This window comes from Triplophysa dalaica, chromosome 17 (assembly GCF_015846415.1).
Source record: "Triplophysa dalaica isolate WHDGS20190420 chromosome 17, ASM1584641v1, whole genome shotgun sequence".
Classification (NCBI taxonomy): Eukaryota; Metazoa; Chordata; class Actinopteri; order Cypriniformes; family Nemacheilidae; genus Triplophysa; species Triplophysa dalaica.
The window spans coordinates 4,710,165-4,727,899 of record NC_079558.1 but is presented as its reverse complement, the minus strand read 5'-3'; the positions used below and the strand labels follow the sequence as shown (position 1 = coordinate 4,727,899).

Below are 17,735 nucleotides of genomic sequence, written 5' to 3'. Positions count from 1 at the left end.
CTTTAAAATCCAGAAAAGTCAAACTAGCTTTAGAATACTTTACGTACTTTAGTGAACGATGTGTGATGGGAGATTTATGTTACCCGACAAACTTAGTCGATTTGACAAGGTTTCATTATCATCAATCAATATTACTTGTGTCATTAACTACTCAAAAGACATAACATCATTTATTTAGATTACAGCCTTTGAGACACGCAGCACGTGCACTAGATATATATGTGGGAGGCATCCAAAAACAAATATATAAAAACAAACCTCACATTATGCGAGTTAAAATTCAGCCTGCTGGCAAAGCGATGCTGGTGTATCCCAGCAGAAAAAAACAGAGATGGCAAGCTCACATACTAACTCGTTTTTATTAATACAGAACTGCATGCTACAGAGACTGTACAGCATTAACATTTATTCATTACAAAACATGGTTTTTGGGAACCATTTCAAATAATGGAAAACAAAACAGAAAATAAAAAAACGAAACAAAAATGTCAAACAAAAACAAACGAAAATAAAAAGATAAGAGCATAAAATATAACAGGAACATCACAGCCGTTAAGGAAACATTCAAACTATTCATCATTAGCATCTTAATAAACCAGAGAAGAAATCGACGGGTTACAGTTGCGTCATGTCAACTACAATGGCACCGAATGAATGATTCTCTTGCAGCTTTTTTACAGCTTCTTGCAACATCAACATGCCTATTTTTTCTATCTACCTATATGTAGTTGTGTACTTAAAAGTGGCAGTTTGTGTTTTTTTGTATTATTTCATCGTTTTTTATGAACCTCCTAATATACATAATTTGGCCCTCGAGGGTTTATACAGTATGACGTCCGTCTTTTATTAAGTTTAAATTTATTATTTGACAATCTGCTACCAAACACATTTGTTATAGCAACATTTATACTACATACATAGCAATCTATGTAACGTCACAGCAAATTATGGTTGAAAACAAAAAGAAAAACAAACATTGACAACAGAAGAACCTACAGCGTTATAAGAGGTGGAGAGGAAATTATCACAAATTTTGGCACAGGAAATCTGTACACGATTCTACAGTCCGGCAGAGATGAGACTGTACAATAGAAAAGAAGGGCTTCAGACAAAACTGTACTACTGAAGACATGGAACCCACTGTGCCCGTTTCAAGTTTCCTTTTCACCTATTGTAAAATGGCTTATAGATATGTTTCTAGAAATTAAGTTGTGCATACGTCTGTTCGTCTGTTTTGTTTTTTAGTTTTTAGTTTTTTTTACATTTTTTTCTGAGAATCTACACTGTAGTTTAGGTGGAATCCTGGTTTTCAAGAAAATAAAAGAAATTCATGTAATCAAAACAATAAAACATTTTAACTTCAAAACCTCCTTGTAAAAATGGATCATTTATATATATATTTATATAAGTTGCTTACGTTAAGAAAAAGAATATTTATACAATGTATTAAGAAAAAGAAAACGTTTCAAAAAGGGACAACATACAAGTACGACAAGCAATCTCTAAAGCAATAAATACTACTGGTCCTAGCGTTGTGACAGTTTGTATTGAATATGCCAAACCCTGCCCACCCGACCCCAAAACATCCCTCCAATTGAGTCCGCCCACCCCAACCCTGGTAAACAACGACAAGAAAAAAAAGATCAAACAGACAACGCAATGGAACAATGCATATTAACACAATATCCCCCCATATTTCTGTACATTTAAACAAGAACAAGTAACATCACAATAAAAGTTGTTCCTCAGTCGGAGAGTGTCTCCGCGGTCCTCGTTCCCTCTGAGTTTTGGACTGCTGTAAAATGATTGGTTCACAAGCTCGTATTTAATACAAATAATGAAGAAGAACCAACTCTTCGAGAAAAGGGCTCACTGATTCCTCACCTACTTTGTATATCTGTCTTTAAACATGTCTATGTAAAACTACATAACAGTTATGTATTTTTCTGTCGTACAGTTGAAAAAGGCAAAAAGAACGAAAAATCCGTAAAAAAATTTGGCAGATTCACAAAGCTATACTCTACAACTTAGTGTATTTCATCATCAATATTTAATCATAATAATTTCATTGTTTTAGATAATGACGGGTCAAATATTGACCAATGAACTTCAATAAAGAACTAACTAATTTTCAAAGCCATTTCGCACGGTAAAACAGAATCGACACGCAACGAAAAAGACAAGACAAAGACAGACAAACAGAGAAAGCCGGGTTAAAAAAACAAAGCTAGTCTATTGACTTGGTTACGAGCGAAAGGGGTTGTGACGACGAGCTGGGTAGCAGAGAGTGGGAATGACACACCGATGAAGGCCTAGAAGAGGCGGAGCCTGTGGGTCGAGACGACGACACATCTGAGGGATCCAAAGAGCCGTTGTGTGCCGGCCCGGATGTTTTGCCCACCCCAGAGTTGTCCAACAGAGATAATTGGTGTCGGTGTTGAGAGGACGAGATCAGGGGAGGCGGTTTCATAGTCAGTGATAGAGGTTGCATTTGTTCAGTTTGTGGCTTGGACTCTTTTAAGGACAGGGGTGGAGTGATCATGGAGGGAGAGGATGGGGGAGACTCTAGTAAGCTTCCATCCGAAGAGGGAGGACTGGCACAGCTTCCTTCACCTTGAATGTAGCGAATGCACTTCTTTTTTCTCCTGAAAAAGGAAAAGAAACACTCGTTTAATCTCTCGGACTCTCAGACCTTGGTTTGCACAAACAGAGCTGCAACGTCCACTTAAATGCACATAACCATTTTGGGAAATGCTTTGATATTAAGAGCACAAAAATGGACGCTGGAGCTGTAAGAGAATGCAAATCGGACAGGTTCAGAGCTGTCACCTTCGCACACGACGTCACATAATCACACATGCACAGGACAGTACGTTGGGAGGCATGAAGGAAAAGAGGAACATGAAATGACAGACAGAGGAAGAACCAAAATGAGAGGAAAGGGTGACAAGGAAGACCACCACTGGTAGGAAGTGTATCTAACCCCTACGGACACATTAAAAGAGGTGAGGCCTACGTCTCTCTTTGTTTCTCTTCAGCGGAACAACAGAACTCCAAACAAAGAACTCCACCCCGGTTTTCGCAAACCGCGAGGGGATCTATCCGGTTTAGACATCAGCTTGAATTATTACACTCCTCTTTCTGCCTTCTTTTTCCTGTCTTTTTCTTTGCGTTCCTCCAGGGGAAGTTCAGATGGTGGGGTACGAGGTTACAGAACAAGCGCTACTCTCAGCTTGCCCCTAAGACATGTGTGTGAATGCTCTGCACAGAGGTCGAGGTGCCATGTTTGCATTTCTGCTCGGGTCAGGACCCTCCCTCGTCTGCTACGCCTACGGCCAGCCATTCCAGCCAGCCACGACGGCAAAATCTCACCAGCGCCAAAGCCGGCACGCCGTGAGGTAGGGGTAGAGAGAGGGAGCGAGAGGAAAAGCAATAGGGTGAGAGAACAAGAGAGAAGGAGAGAGAGAGGAAAACCTCAGTGTACCTTACCCCTACCTGACCTGACCAACCCCCCCACACAAACACCCCCTTTTCCAAAAACTCTTGTTATCCTGCCTAAAGGGTAAGTTCAGTGATGCAGCCGAAGCTCGAACAACAAAATGCTGAGAACGAAATAAAGGGATTTTAATCAAAGACAGGGGGAGCTAGAGAGTTGCGAGAGATTAACTTATCCGGTAACTTCTTTGCGATTTTATAAGAAAAGTGAACCCAGGTAAGGATTGTTTCTTAAGTTATACCCCTGCCTGGTCTTATGTGTGTTTTGGTTTCAAACGAAAGTGCGGGTGAAAGAGACATTGAGCGACAGTCAAGAAAGCAGATACAGACTATGATGAAAGGAAAATGACCAGATTCGAAAATAAAAAGGGGCGATTTTAGGGCATAAATCACACACTTTTCACTCTGTGCGTTGGGAAACTATAGAAACTCATAAATACATTTCAGTCTCAAATCTGATGAATCGAGATGGCTAGGAGACATGTTGGCTTGATATATTCCTCAGTTTTCTGATACAAAACTACGAAACGTTCTGTCTGCGTTCAAAAATGGACTGAGGAACACATACGCTGTGCCAACTGGTTTGACTGCCCGTCAAACAGCGGCAAATAAGCTAATATCCATTTTTTAAGAGCCATATCGATTCTAAGTATCTCCCCGTGTTCCTTATTGATTCATAGGCCTCGGAGGGAATTTCACCAGACGCATCGTTCAGGAAACGGAGCTGAGTGGGGTCTTTTAACCTCCCAGCTCCCTAAATCAAGGTGCAATTACCAGCATTTCTCTCAGCAGCGAATGCGAAGCGGTGCTGACAACTGGCAAAATTGCAAAACCTTGCCAACTGGAACTACACGGTTACAGCCAGCAACCAAAACAAACACTAGTCAATGGTAAAAAAAAATGCCTTTCCTGCTCTCAAGCTTACTTAAAAAAAAAAAATGGGACAAAAATCAAATATACAGGAGTTGAAAAAAATGGAATAAAATGTCGTCATATTAACAGCATTCTCAAATACAAATGTTAAGGGCCTAAAATTTTCTCGATTCACCCACCACAGGTTGACAAATTTTTAGCAACCACTATGCATGACGCACTCACATAAAATGTTCCTTTTTTATAGTAGGCAGGAATATAATAAGGGTGTGAATTTCAGAAAACCAAATGGGTTTCTAAACTAGGATAATGAAATAAGAGGAACAGGGTAGATATAGTGGGAAAAGTAGAAATAGATCAGGTGTAAATGAACAGTGTCACGACAGAACAGCACGACGTCTAATGTCCATGAGGAAGGAAGGGTGAACACAAGCATGACACAGAAAAGGGTATTACTTAGCAGAAACAAATACCTACCATCAACATATTCCCAATTCAAAGACTGCTTGTATTAGAACAGAAAGACAAGAGGTTGGGACTGAATAGGGTTATAAGAGAGAGGTGGAGAAGGAAGGAGAAGGGGAAGAAAAAAGAGAGGGCGGATGAGATGGCGTCACCCCAGCCTGGCTCTCAACAAAACAAGTGGCTACATCACACAATTCTTACAGAAGGAGCTAGAAAAACAGTACAAAAAGCAGGAAAAAGATTTGTTCCTTGGGCAGAAAAATTGTCATACACTTAAAGCATGCAATTTACTTTAAAAGTGTATGTTTTACATCAATAACCGCAACATCTCAATAAATAATTTGTCATTTTCTGCCCCAGGATTTCTGCAACAAGGTGCTTTTTAAGTCAGAAAGCAACAGATACAAGTCGTTCGGAAAGTTTTGTAAACATACAAACTGAAACAAGAGAGAAGCACTGATTTTTTATTTTATTTTAAATTCATCGTCGGTTTCACGCTCCCCCAAGAGCGGGGCTGCGAATATACCTGCAGGGTTTGCACCATAAACCCAGCTGGTCAAGCCCGAACAAGGCACGACACTTCTTAGGGGTATTTGCATCTGTTATCCACATAAAAACACAACAAAGACAAAAAAGCATGTAATTGGACACAAAAAGGCATGGAGCTAGAGCAAAGGATTCAGCTGTGGACATTGGTACCGTGCCTCCCCAAAACTTACCATGACCAGCCCATCTCAACCCTACAGGCCACACCCCTCCCCGTGACAAAGACTCCGCCTTTAACTGTCTTAAAAGGAGCACTATAAAAACTCCTCGTAGGAATGTTAGTACCCACGACTGCATTGACTGCAGATGTTGGCATCCGCCCAGTTTTTGGGGGGGGAGATTTTTTCGTGCACGCAAACACTCACACAATAACACTGTTAAAGAAAAACCCAATCCCCTAGATTTGCAGAAGCGGCTGATTGGCAGAGAAAGGCATTGTGTGGAGAGGTTGCAAGGTTGAGAGAGCCAGAAAAAAAGGAAGTAGGTACCAACGAAAGAGTTCCCCAGCTGTCACCCGCTCTAGCACACCTGCCGGCACACAGATACACACCTGCATGGCCCACACCAGTTATTCTGCTGGTCGAGCCCGAAGCGTGCGCGACACTTCTTTGGGGCGCTCAGATCTGATGCGACGAAGAGGGAAGAGGAAGCCAGCGTGAATTTAGAAAAGAGAGCGAAAAGAAAGATCAATCCAATGAACCTGATGAGCTCTAAAAAGTCATCCTACGATTAAACTAATATGGCAATCGTTTGTGCAGTATGCTTTTACAATAAGGACTGCCTTATCTGACCATATTTTGTTAGTGAAACAAACATTAGAAATTAAAACCAAACTGCAAGCGAATGTATATTCGTAAAAGAAAGTAAATGATAAAAATGCATGCCTTTATCAACCAAGGCTCATGATGAATAAATGCAAAGGAAATTGGGATGATGCAGATATGGCTACATTATCTGCTGTTCTAAAGGTAGGTTAAGGTAGCAGTATCTGGGAGGAGAGCTACAGCAAGGAGGCGGAGCATTAGTCTAAGCCAGGGAAATATAGAGAAAGCTGCTTTATCAACAAGCATGGCCCACATTCCTCCACCTCTTACAAGCATAAAGAAATGCCCACCGGTGGGCAGGTGTATGAGGTGGGTGAAAGTAAGCCACAAACTAAAAAGACCAAGCAGTGAAGAGACAGGGCGAGGCCCACTCTCATGCTGGGGGCGGGCAGGTACAGGGGCAGTAGATTAAGGAGGTTTACCCTGATACCAAAATCTCTGGTTAATCTTAATATAAAGATGTAATTCCTTAAAAAAATACTGCAGATGCATGCTTGGTGTGTCAATGATATTTTTACACAATAAAGAATGACTCTTAATAACAGAAGCATCTTTAAAAGAAATGACGAAAAATGGAGAAAAGGAGCAAAATGAAGCAATTTATTCTTGAACAGAATTACGTATAAAGCAAGGTACCATTAAATATATGATATACTGCACAAACACATAAATACATAAAGAATCAAAAAAAGGGGAAAAAGCAAGTTAGTAATTTAAGACTCAAAATAACATTAGCACCTGTAATCGGTGGAAGTGAAAGGCAAGGGTTTGGAAAATATTCTCTGTGTTCTGGAAAAAAAAGAACAAGATACAAAAGCCTTCAAAAGGGGTTCCCGTGATGGAGAGAAACGGTAAAAACATCTACATTCGTCCTGGACAATATCTCACAGTATATAATCATAAGACAGAAGAACGTGAATGAAGTGAATGAAATCAATGTCATCAGCAAACCTCCTTAATTTCCAAAAAAAAAAGGTTTTCTTACATTGTTATTTTCAAACACATAAAAAGCATGCAGCAAGCACAGCCCAAAGTTACGGCCACTTGGCGGATGAATAAAGACAGCAGTCAGTCACAAGGGTGATTAACTCACGCTCTCAAACACACATATCACAGTACCATAAATGCTGGAGGGGGGCTGGGTAGCTGGTGGGAGGGGGGTCATGCATATTCAATGTTATTAATGCTCAACATGGGGCAAGGGGAGGGCAGGGGGATAACAAGCAGTCTGTCGTGTAAATATTGCATTGGGTAGCATAGCTATATACAAAATGAGGCAGGCACAAAAAAAGAGATGAGAAAAAGGCTGGACTTTCATCTTTGAGATGTCACATGTGTGACAGATGATGGGTCTGCTCTAATATGAGATATAATTGCAGCTCACTTACCAGTGCCCTCTCCTGCCTGCTTTTCCCTTTTTCTCTTCTTCTTTTTCCCCTGATGACATGCCAGAAAGAGAGAAACAGACAGGAACCTTAGTTATTATATTGCAGAAAAGACCGCTACACGAAATGAACAAAAACACTCAATGTTCACTGATTTATTTATTCGTGCCGGAGCCCGAAGGTTCGATCTGCCACCGCAGGACACCGCAGAACTTTCTCCATTTTTCTATTTCGCTCCTTTGGTTTATTCTGCCGTTTCTCTATTATCTTTCATTGTGAAACGATTGGAGGCTCTTGAGGTTTCTTTGAGTGGGTTTGTTTACTGGAGGGGAAGAGCGAGGGAACTCGCATTGTCCTTCTTGATAATGGTGCGTTCTTACGGCTACTTCTGAGTGTGTTGAGTTGGAGGTCAAAACGTTGAGGGCTTTCCTTTCTGTGGATGAAATAAGTCTTCGCCCTCGTTTCTCTGCCAGTGGTCAGGCTGCAAGTAAAGTTGACAGGCTGGGCGGCGGAGCGGTTTGTCAGACATGAGGGGCGAACGGTCTGCCTGGGTGAAACGGTAAACGGAGCGCTCGTTCCCCATTTCTGGCGAAGGAGAGAGATGTCCTCTTTCATCAAAGCTGCGAGGCGTTTAGGCCCCGTGGTTATTTAATTACTCTGATCTGAGCTCGCCTTTCTCTTTTTAGGTGAACCAGTGGAATACTAATGAAAGGAAAATCGCACGGCAGGCGAGAAACAGAACAGATCTGCCCGCGCTGTAGAAAAGCTGCATTTGTAGATGATCTACGTTATGCAACCCTGCATGATTTTAAAAGGTTTGGGGGCACTGGTTAGCTGGAAGACCAATTGGCCAACAAGCTAAACCACCAAGATTTTTTAAAAGACCAACGTGTAACTTTTGGGAGGGTCTATGGACAGAAATGCAATATAATGTACATAACTATGTCTTCAGAGGTGTATAAAGAGTTTTTATTACCTTAGAATGAGCTATTTCTATCTACATACGCAGCCGGTCCACTTACATGGAATTCACCATGTTGTTTCGACAGTAGCCCTAAATGCACAAACTCCTCTACAGAGCGCTTTTCGTAAATATGTTATCTCCATTCGACGAAGAAGCGAAAACGTGATGACATCTTAGTTCCGTGTCAGCCACCATAGAGCTTCGAAACAGAGGGGGGTGGGGTGGTGTGAGCCGTTGGTTGCAATTTGCAACCTCACCATAGATGGCACTAAATTTCATAAACTGGAACTTTAAGGTAGTCTGAAGCCATCTCAGATCCGTCACAGCCACACAAACTTAAACTTTATCCGACGGATGCCGGTTGTGGTTCCATTGACTTGTAAAATCAAGATTTTTACGTGGCATGAAACCGCTGTGTAACCCCTGTGGAGGGAATCAAAAATGGTTACTTGTTGAAAACTTAAAAACTTACATAGTTGTCTCGTGCCGACCAGCCGGGGTAGAGCTGCATGTGAAGCTGTCGTTCTTTCCTGGCGAGCTCGTAATATTTGGCCTGCTCCTCTCTGGAAAGAGCGTGCCACTGCGCACACACAAACACATGCATCAAAACGCCAGCCGTCACAGAGGAACAAGCCACTGATATTTTAGGCCCAAGTACATTTCCAGGAGCGGTCAAACCGACATGTTTAAGTTTCCCTCCCTGATGTCTCCTGGTGCTCTTTTTACTACAGAAACATTGTGCAAGATTACAATTATACAGAAATAGAAAACTAAACAAGCTGTAAGTTTCTCCACCACTGACAACTCTGCAATCTGTGGTCTCAGAAGTCGAGACGGGCTACTGATGCTCTGCATAATCCCGTGGCCTTTAAGTGCGTGTGTGCATTTATACTTGTGTGTCCTATCCAAACCTATCCAAAGTATCTGATATGATCAACACGTATAGTAATATCATATTTAGCTATAAAAACCATCACATATGAGAATCCTCCTCGCAACATTAAACGTTTGTGTGTGTTCAGGTTTGGCTATATTTGTAACTTTTCTACATTTTTGAACACGTTCTCCCGCAAGGCATCTGAAGTGGTCATTACTATTTGACAGGCCCATAAATCAAACAAATCAGACATGTGTTGCTCTAAATATAACCTCCACATGAACCTGTTGATTCTGTTAAGACATAATGCTGGGATATAGTTAGAGCCAGTGTGTAAACTCACCCTTCGGCCCAAGATCTGATTTATAGCTGCGCTCTCTTTCAGTGTGCATTCTGCCACGACTTTAGCTCTCATCTCCTTCATGTACAACATAAACGCGTTTAGAGGTTTCTTTATGTGGGGCTGTTTCTTCTTCTCTTCCTCCTTTTTCGCATCTTGATGTTTCCTAACAGGAAAAGAAAGTTGATGTTTATTACACACGATATAGAGTGTCCCTAAACTTGATCCGTCCATTAACAAACAAATCGACCAATCAGAAGGAATCCTAAAATGTGTGTCGAAAAGTACAAAGCGACTTACGAGCTGTTGAGGGATCCGATGTCACTGTGAGAGGACTCCTGCTTTACGTTGGGTGCGACGATGGCGGGGTGAGGGATCCCTGTGGTGTGCAAACTGTGGTGGGGTGGCACCATGTGTGGAGGAAACCTGGAGGAGAAAAGACTGTGTAAATCGTCAGAATGGACACAGGTGAAATGGAGGATGGAAATACACATTGACATAGCAAAACACTAACTTTGATTAAAGCTTAAAACTTAATATACTGCATCACAGCGGCTATGTATATAAAACAACAGTAAGCGTACACTTTTTTTATTATAAGAGAAATAGGAAGTGACTGTAACCAAGAAATGACAAATCCAAGAATAGCATCTAGAGGGTTATAGAGGGTTAAAGACAACATAGAATGTAAAAAAAACATTCACAATTTTAGACATCTGGTGACTAAATATTCATTAGGATTATTTTCTTTATAAATTTGACTTTTTGCCGAATGAAATGCAATAATATGATTCTTACACTTTAAACTCGCATGTATTAAGAAAGTAAATAATGCTTATTTACATTTTGTTGTCTTTTACACATCAAGTTGCCTGTAACAACATCCTTTCTGATTCAGAACAGCAAATTTGATCAGGGTGGTCATTCCCTAAAGGGGCATTTTGCCCAATAATATAAAATTCTGTCATCATTTATTTACCCTCGAATTGTTCCTAATCTGTATAAATGTCTTTGTTCTGATGAACACAAAGAAAGATATTTCAAAAAAGAAAGTAACTTAATTTTTGTTTTTGGCCACCATTAACTATACCATAGCAGAAACATGTCAATGATAGTCCAAAGTGCCCCAGAACTGTTTACTTTCATACATTCTTCATAATATACTCTCTTGTGTTCAACAGAACAAAGAAATGTATAAAGCAAATTTCCTAGTCAATAGTGGCCAAAAACGGTTTTTGTAATTAGCATTCTTCAAAATATATTTCTCTGTCTTCATCAGAACAAAGATTTGGGACAATTTGAGGTTGAGTAAATGAAGAGACGATTTTCATGATGATTTTTAGGGTGGTCATTTTCTTCTCATTTACTTGCCATTAAATTTTCCTTTGCCTGTGAGGATTCCTAAACCATCCCCTGCCTGACTAAAGAAATACAGCATCATCCCCTGACTTAGTGTAAAGATTTACCTGAAAGCGAAATAAATTCCTAAGAGCACACATGAATATTTCTGTGCCTGTGTGTTGTGAGTCTCAGCCGTATGTGGCGGTACACAATTGTAAAAGAATGGAGAATGATGAAAAAAGAAAAGGAATAATTCTTTTTTCAAACAGCTCATTATCCGCATGAGTGTGGCTGTATGGCTCGGAGCCAGAATATAATGATGAGCGTAAACTCACAAGGAACAACTAGTTTCTCTTGGAGGCCCTCTCTGGGGACTGCATCCCCCCCCCGATCTCTCTTCTCTCTCTTCCCTTCATCACTGACACATTTGTGTTTGTGCCATGTCATCCGGGCCGCCCGCCCGCTTCCACCGTGGGGGGATCAGCGTTGCGGTTGCATCGGCGTAATCATTAGCCCCCACCTCTCTGTCCTTGCATACTTGTTAAAATTTCTCTGTTCCGACATCCGTTTTCTCCTTCTTACTGTCCCACTGGTGCCGCCCCTCCCACCCGTGCTGCTGTTGCCATGGCGAGGCCCAGGTTATGGTTTAAACATGACGGCCGTTTCTTTGAAGCGCAGGGAATCATCGCTCATCAGCACGCAGCAGATCCTGCCACCAATTTAGCCCCGCCGAGGAACGAGCGAGCGATAGGTGTGCCGAGAAGGGCCCCTGTAGGGTCCAATGTCTCAATCTTCCGTGCCAGCTGAGTGTCAGTGAGCGGCATTTAATTGCCAATCAGAGCGATGGTCTCGGAGCCTGTTTAATGTATAATGACCCCGCTGGTGTGCTCTATGTCTTTCGGAAAAAAAAGAAGGGATGGGAGCGGAGGTACGTTTGGAGAAACATATCAAAGGGCAGGCACGGGCAGGGGCAGGGCCTTGCATTTCCTCCCCCTGTCATCTGGGACGGGTGCTACACCTGTACGGCTCCAACCCCATTATCACAATAATGTAGCTCATTTGCTGGATCCAAGTCGGCCCTGCTAGTGCTCTGAATGTATTTTTAAGAAGCTGAGGTGCTACCTGGGTGAAAAGTAGATCTCTACATGACTCCTGTGTTCTTACTGCATAATAAACGCTGGCAGTGAGTGCCAACAGAATTTCCCTTCCACCAAAACTTTGACTGTGAATGGTGAACCGCTTCTACAATTGTGTTTCAATTGACTTGAGAGCTAAACATTGATGTATCTTTATTATGTTATCTGCCCGCTAAAAAAGGAGTTATAGTTTACGGGTCTAACCTATTTTTTATTATAAGACTGTCAAACGATTAATCACATATTATCGCATCCAAAATATCTCTGTGTACTGTGCATATACATTTTTTATTTATAAAAACATACACATTCGCGCACATATTAAAGAAAAATAAAAAATGAATCGATATTTTTTTGTATATAAATACATTTAAATAAATATTCGTAATAATGAATATTATAAATAGTTAATATTTCCTTAATATGTTTAGATGTGCGTTTAAGAAAACATATTATGTGAACACAAACTTTTATTCTGGATGCAATTAATCGTTTGATAGCCCTACAAATTTAACACCACGTCTATCTGTAAAAACCCACCTAAAGTATTTTTTTGTGATTCACTAAGTGGTTCTAAAGAACATTTTGAGAAAATATAACCATCAGATCTTTATTACTGACAAATAATAGACATTCCCAGAGATAGAAATGAATGTTAAGGACAGTGAATATTTATATTTTTTATGCAAACGTTGTCAATAAAATAATTAATTTCAGTAATTAAAATAATAATTTTAGTATCATAAATAAAAATGTAAGTACTGAAATCTATCTTTTTTGGCGAGACTCCCGGATTTCACAGACTGCATCACATTTGATCATTTAAGATTATTTTATCCAGCCATTAGTCAACTTTAAATACGGCAAACCAAAGAAAAAAATAATTATGGTCGAATCGATTAATTTGCTGTTATATTTTTCAATAATAACGTGTACAATACAATATACATCGAAACTGTGTATTTTCTGTTTTTGCTGCCTCAAATGTCATCTGTTGTGGAAACATATTGAATGCTATTAGCGATGGGGCCTCTGAGCCCAACACAAACAACAGAGAGTAACATATGGATATGTCTAATCCTAAGAATCACCATCAACTGACTAAGCAAAATAGGTCTACGCAGGACATTAAACCTCTTCCTCTTTTTTTTTTTTTAGAGAAAAGGCATAAACACAATTAATGAAACCTTTTCCCGTTGCTCATTATTTGTTGCGGGAGGCCGTTGACAGCGTAGGGTACGGCCAGTGGTTTTGACACAAACATGCTAAAGCACCTTCCCTCCGCCGAGACGCAAGACCACCACTTATTAATCTATGCTAATTAAATTACGGATTATCAGAAAGCATTAGCTCTTCCCCAGCACATCACCAATCCCCCTAGCCCCCATTCAGAAGATTCAATTAGCCTGCACTGGAAATAGGATGATCACAATATAAAGGCCTCATTAGAGTACAATCAGCTGTCACTTAAGTGAAGGTCCAGTGCCGGAGCATGGGGGGGGCTGCAGACCTGCACGGGTGCCTGACAGCAGAGCAGGCAGAATGTGCTTATTTCAGGCCTTGGCGGGGGACAAACGACTTTTATATGAAGTCAAGACCACAGAACGCACACACAGTAAAGGCTGTTAGTGTCAAATGTGTGAAGAATTGGTTTTAAAGCCACTTGGTAATAAAAATGGACCAACATGAGTTAGAAAAACAGACCCTGTGGTCATACGCGGAGCGGCTGTAAATATACTCCGATCTTTATCGCAAAGAAAAACATTGTGCTAAAGAACTGCTATGTTTGGCAAAGTACATAAAAAATGTGTAAAAATGACACAGGTGGGGCAGAACTAATTTATGTGAATACCTCTTATTAAACGGATTTATGTAAAATTATCAAACATGTGCATTGCAAAATTATACATTCAATGCTAATTAAGTATTTATGCAGAATGCTTGGTTCTTATTTACGAAAAATGAACAGAACAAAATTCTGAGCATATTGCTTGTAAAACAAGTCTTATGTAAAATTGAATGTAAAGAATGTTTATAGCTGAATCCTTTAACAAGTACATTGCACTGATTTACCTACTGCTGGTTTTTCATTAATGGGCTTTAATATTTTAGTGTGTTAAAAGTCTAAATCTGTTATCCAGCTTTCTCCCATAAACAAGCTCAAACCAGGCCAGAGTCTCTCCATCTTTTAGTGCTCCCTGGCTCGAATTTATCCATCAACGTCATCTGTTTGTAGCTCACCAGGCCTCCAGAGCTGCTTTTCCAATCACTGTGCAATTAAACAAGAGTTTGTCCTTGTCTGGAGAAACATGATGGGCTTGAGCAGGTCTCCATTTCTCAAAACCATAAACCAGACCTGTGCTTCTCTGGCTAGCCACATCATCTTTACATTCATTATCATTGTGAGGTTCGGAAAGTAACATGATTTAGGACAGAGGGCGGAGCCAAGTCAATTTAGAAGAAGGTGACCACCCAATTCGAAGCTACTGTTGCGTCTCTTTTTTTTCTAATGAGGTAAAACCAAAGGTATGCAAAGAGATTTGTCATCCACAGTATACACCCACTTCTCACATAATAGACGATAAATGGTCCCCAGGGAGCAATCGTGGTGACCGATAAAACAAACATGCACAATTATCCCCCCTATACAGTGCTCCCCTGGGTATGTTTGACACTTGAATCGGACCCCAGTGGGCCGCAAAACCCACTCGCTCAGTGTCCAACGACAGTCTCCCGAATCCGTTCTGCTTAATAGAGATTTTTTTCTTCTGCAAATGTTACACTAGCTACAACCCAGCTAAGACGACATTTACAGTCCTCTGCATTCAGCAGGGGTAAATGTTCTTCAGGGGCCTCATTAAAAAATGATAACAATAATTAATATTTTAATATGCGGCGGATCGCAGGGGACTGTCTTTTTGAACAATGAGGCGAGAGCAGTCTTTTCTTAAGGGAGAAGTTTAGACACGCGATTGCATTCTCAGCAAGTTTGCCGTCCCAGGGCTCAACTCACCTTGACATGGACGCATTGACAGTGAGGGCAGTCGGGTAGGGGTGTCTGAAACCTCCCGTCGTGTTTGGGTAAACCAGTTGACCTTGCCTAGGAAAAGAAGAAAGGAAGGGAAGGTAAAAGAAAGGATGAAAAAGCGCTCTCCACGCAGGCGGCTTTATTCTCATTTGATCAGAACAAAAATCTGGGGGATTGCAGAGCGCGGATCAAAGCCAAGCAAACTCCGAACAATTTGAATGCCACAAATCTGATAGGAATGGCTAATTAAATTTCATAACCCTGCGCTTGGTGTCGACGGAGGCCCCTATCCCTGAGCTGAAACTAGGTGTTTTGTTGTGCTAATTAAAGACGAAGCACCGGCCCCTTTAATGGAGCCATCACGCTAATTGAGGTCTACACATCCAAAGACAAACAATAATGAATGTAAATTTATACCAAAATAAAGTGCGGAGAATCAAAGGGCTGTGGCTGTGCTTGGGGCCTCTCTCTCGGTATTTAGATCGCGGTGAGAAAACATTAAATTAACAGAGCTTAATTTGTAGCCTTTTGTCATATTAACAAGTGGTGACAAGAGTTACCAGGGGAGAGCCCCCGTGTGGAATTGTGGGTAAAATACTGGCAATCACAGTTCATTAATCTAATTGGACAATACAGAGACATGCAAAATAGCATTTGCCACAAAGAGGCAATTTAGAGTTTAGGGGATGAAGAAAGCCGGGAGTGCATTGCTGTGGGACCCAGCGGTGCGTTTTCAGAATGTTTAAAACTGTAAAGGGGTTAAGAGTCAGCTTCTGTGCTATACTGTGTCCGAGCATTAAAATGCAGCATAGCATAGTGGACTGAGACCAGGTAAATATAAAATGCATGAAGACATGCCGTCATATATTTAAACAAAGCTTAATGCACAGAAAATATTATTCTGAATATTATTTTTTTTTGGAAAAAGTTGGGTCCACAAGTATGAGAAGTAATCTCTGGGTTTTCCTTGCATTCATTGAAGCGTCACTATACTTGAATTATGTTGGAAAACATTAATCATGCTCTGAATAAACTTGTAGTGTCTAGGACAGCGTTTTTATTTAAAGGGGTCATACGACACGGCCAAATCAAATATTATCCTTTTTTTAGATGCAATCCATTGTGTATACATTTAAGGTTTAAAAATAAATCCTCTTTGCCCCGCCTCTCTGAAACGTGCGGATTATTTACAAAGCTCATCGCTCTGAAAAGCGAGGTGTGCTATGATTGGCCAGTTAACCAGTGCGTAGTGATTGGTCGAATACTGTAAGCGTGTGACGGAAATGTAACGCCTCTCAGCATATTTGGAACATCCGGTTCCAAAGCAATTGTACTGACAGGTACGCCCACCTTACTTGTATATATATTAGGGCGGTCTTAGTCAAATTGTTCCACAAACTAACGTAGATTTGTGGGGGTGTGGTTACACGAGGAGTTTCAGGCAGGTGTGGGTGAGCATTCACTTTTAGATAGAATGCATCTTTTGTTCCGACACTTTAATTTTTGGAATTTAACACGTCTAATACATGCATGGGCACCTTATAGACACAGAAAAACACGTATTTGCGCAAAATGACCCCTTTGAAATAAAAGTACTAAAACTATTGCATTGCATCAAAATTATCATAGTCTCAGACCACCTGACCACACTGTATATCAAAAAGTGTATATCAAACTGTAAAATCACAAGAATCCAAGTCACACAGACAACAGAGAAGGAAAAAAAATATTTGCTTACTGTGGTACTAACCATCCTAGCGGATGGGGTATCTGGCCTACACTGCCAGGCGACAGGGGATAATATTGAGATATATCTGAAGGATGTGGGGCCCTTGGAATACCTGCAAGAAAATAAGAGAACGGTGAGAAAATGTTTCTGCTGTTGTCCTAACACAGAAAATACCTGACGAAGTTTAAGTGTTAAATGTATCCTTTGCGAGTTTCACAAATGAACAAAGTCAACATCAGAGGGAGGATGTTGAGCTCGCATGCGCACTCCTAAATCACACGTTCTGATCAAAGCTTGTGGAGGCAGCCGCGATGTTGTATGGCACGCGGGGGAGAGCGGGAAAATACAGAGCCCTGTCACATTTGTCTATCGAATCACAGGATTAGCAATGGGCGATAATTGAGGTTCACAAGTCAACAACGTGAACGCCACTGCACGTGTTAAAAAAAACTGACATAATAATGGAAGGTTTCTTTTTGGAAGTGCAGAACAGTCACAACATTGACTTTAGGGTGCAACAGCCAATTATCTTTGTTATCAACATTAGTCTACAAGAAAAAATAAAACTGCTTTTTGTGTACAAATGAGCCATGACAAGTGACAGGATATTTGTGTATAGTGTGGCGCTGTGCTGTGTAGCTCCACCCACCGCGAAATATCATTGGTCGAAACATTCAGCAACACATAACTGTACATTTGACAGTAATTATGTTCAGACTTCCATTCGTTGTA

General features: G+C 40.8%; 1 protein-coding gene across 20 annotated transcripts in view; it reads right to left on the bottom strand.

The window, feature by feature from the left end:
* Positions 1–340: 340 nt before the first annotated feature.
* tcf7l2 (transcription factor 7 like 2) overlaps positions 341–17,735 on the bottom strand; it is an 81,067-nt gene continuing 63,672 nt past the window's right edge. For 2 of the 20 annotated variants that reach the window (XM_056770748.1, XM_056770753.1), the window contains 10 exons: positions 17,013–17,115; positions 15,260–15,346; positions 10,070–10,210; positions 9,773–9,935; positions 9,025–9,132; positions 7,592–7,640; positions 6,942–6,992; positions 5,930–6,002; positions 4,846–4,906; positions 2,507–2,645 (listed from right to left, as the gene is read on the bottom strand). In XM_056770748.1, the coding sequence (XP_056626726.1) occupies positions 4,864–4,906; positions 5,930–6,002; positions 6,942–6,992; positions 7,592–7,640; positions 9,025–9,132; positions 9,773–9,935; positions 10,070–10,210; positions 15,260–15,346; positions 17,013–17,115 (818 nt within the window). In that variant the 3' untranslated portion in view covers positions 2,507–2,645; positions 4,846–4,863. Of the gene's footprint in view, positions 2,646–4,844; positions 4,907–5,359; positions 5,433–5,929; positions 6,003–6,941; positions 6,993–7,591; positions 7,641–9,024; positions 9,133–9,772; positions 9,936–10,069; positions 10,211–15,259; positions 15,347–17,012; positions 17,116–17,735 lie in introns of those variants that run through there. The other 18 variants (XM_056770737.1, XM_056770742.1, XM_056770739.1 and 15 more) reach the window with 15 other exon arrangements.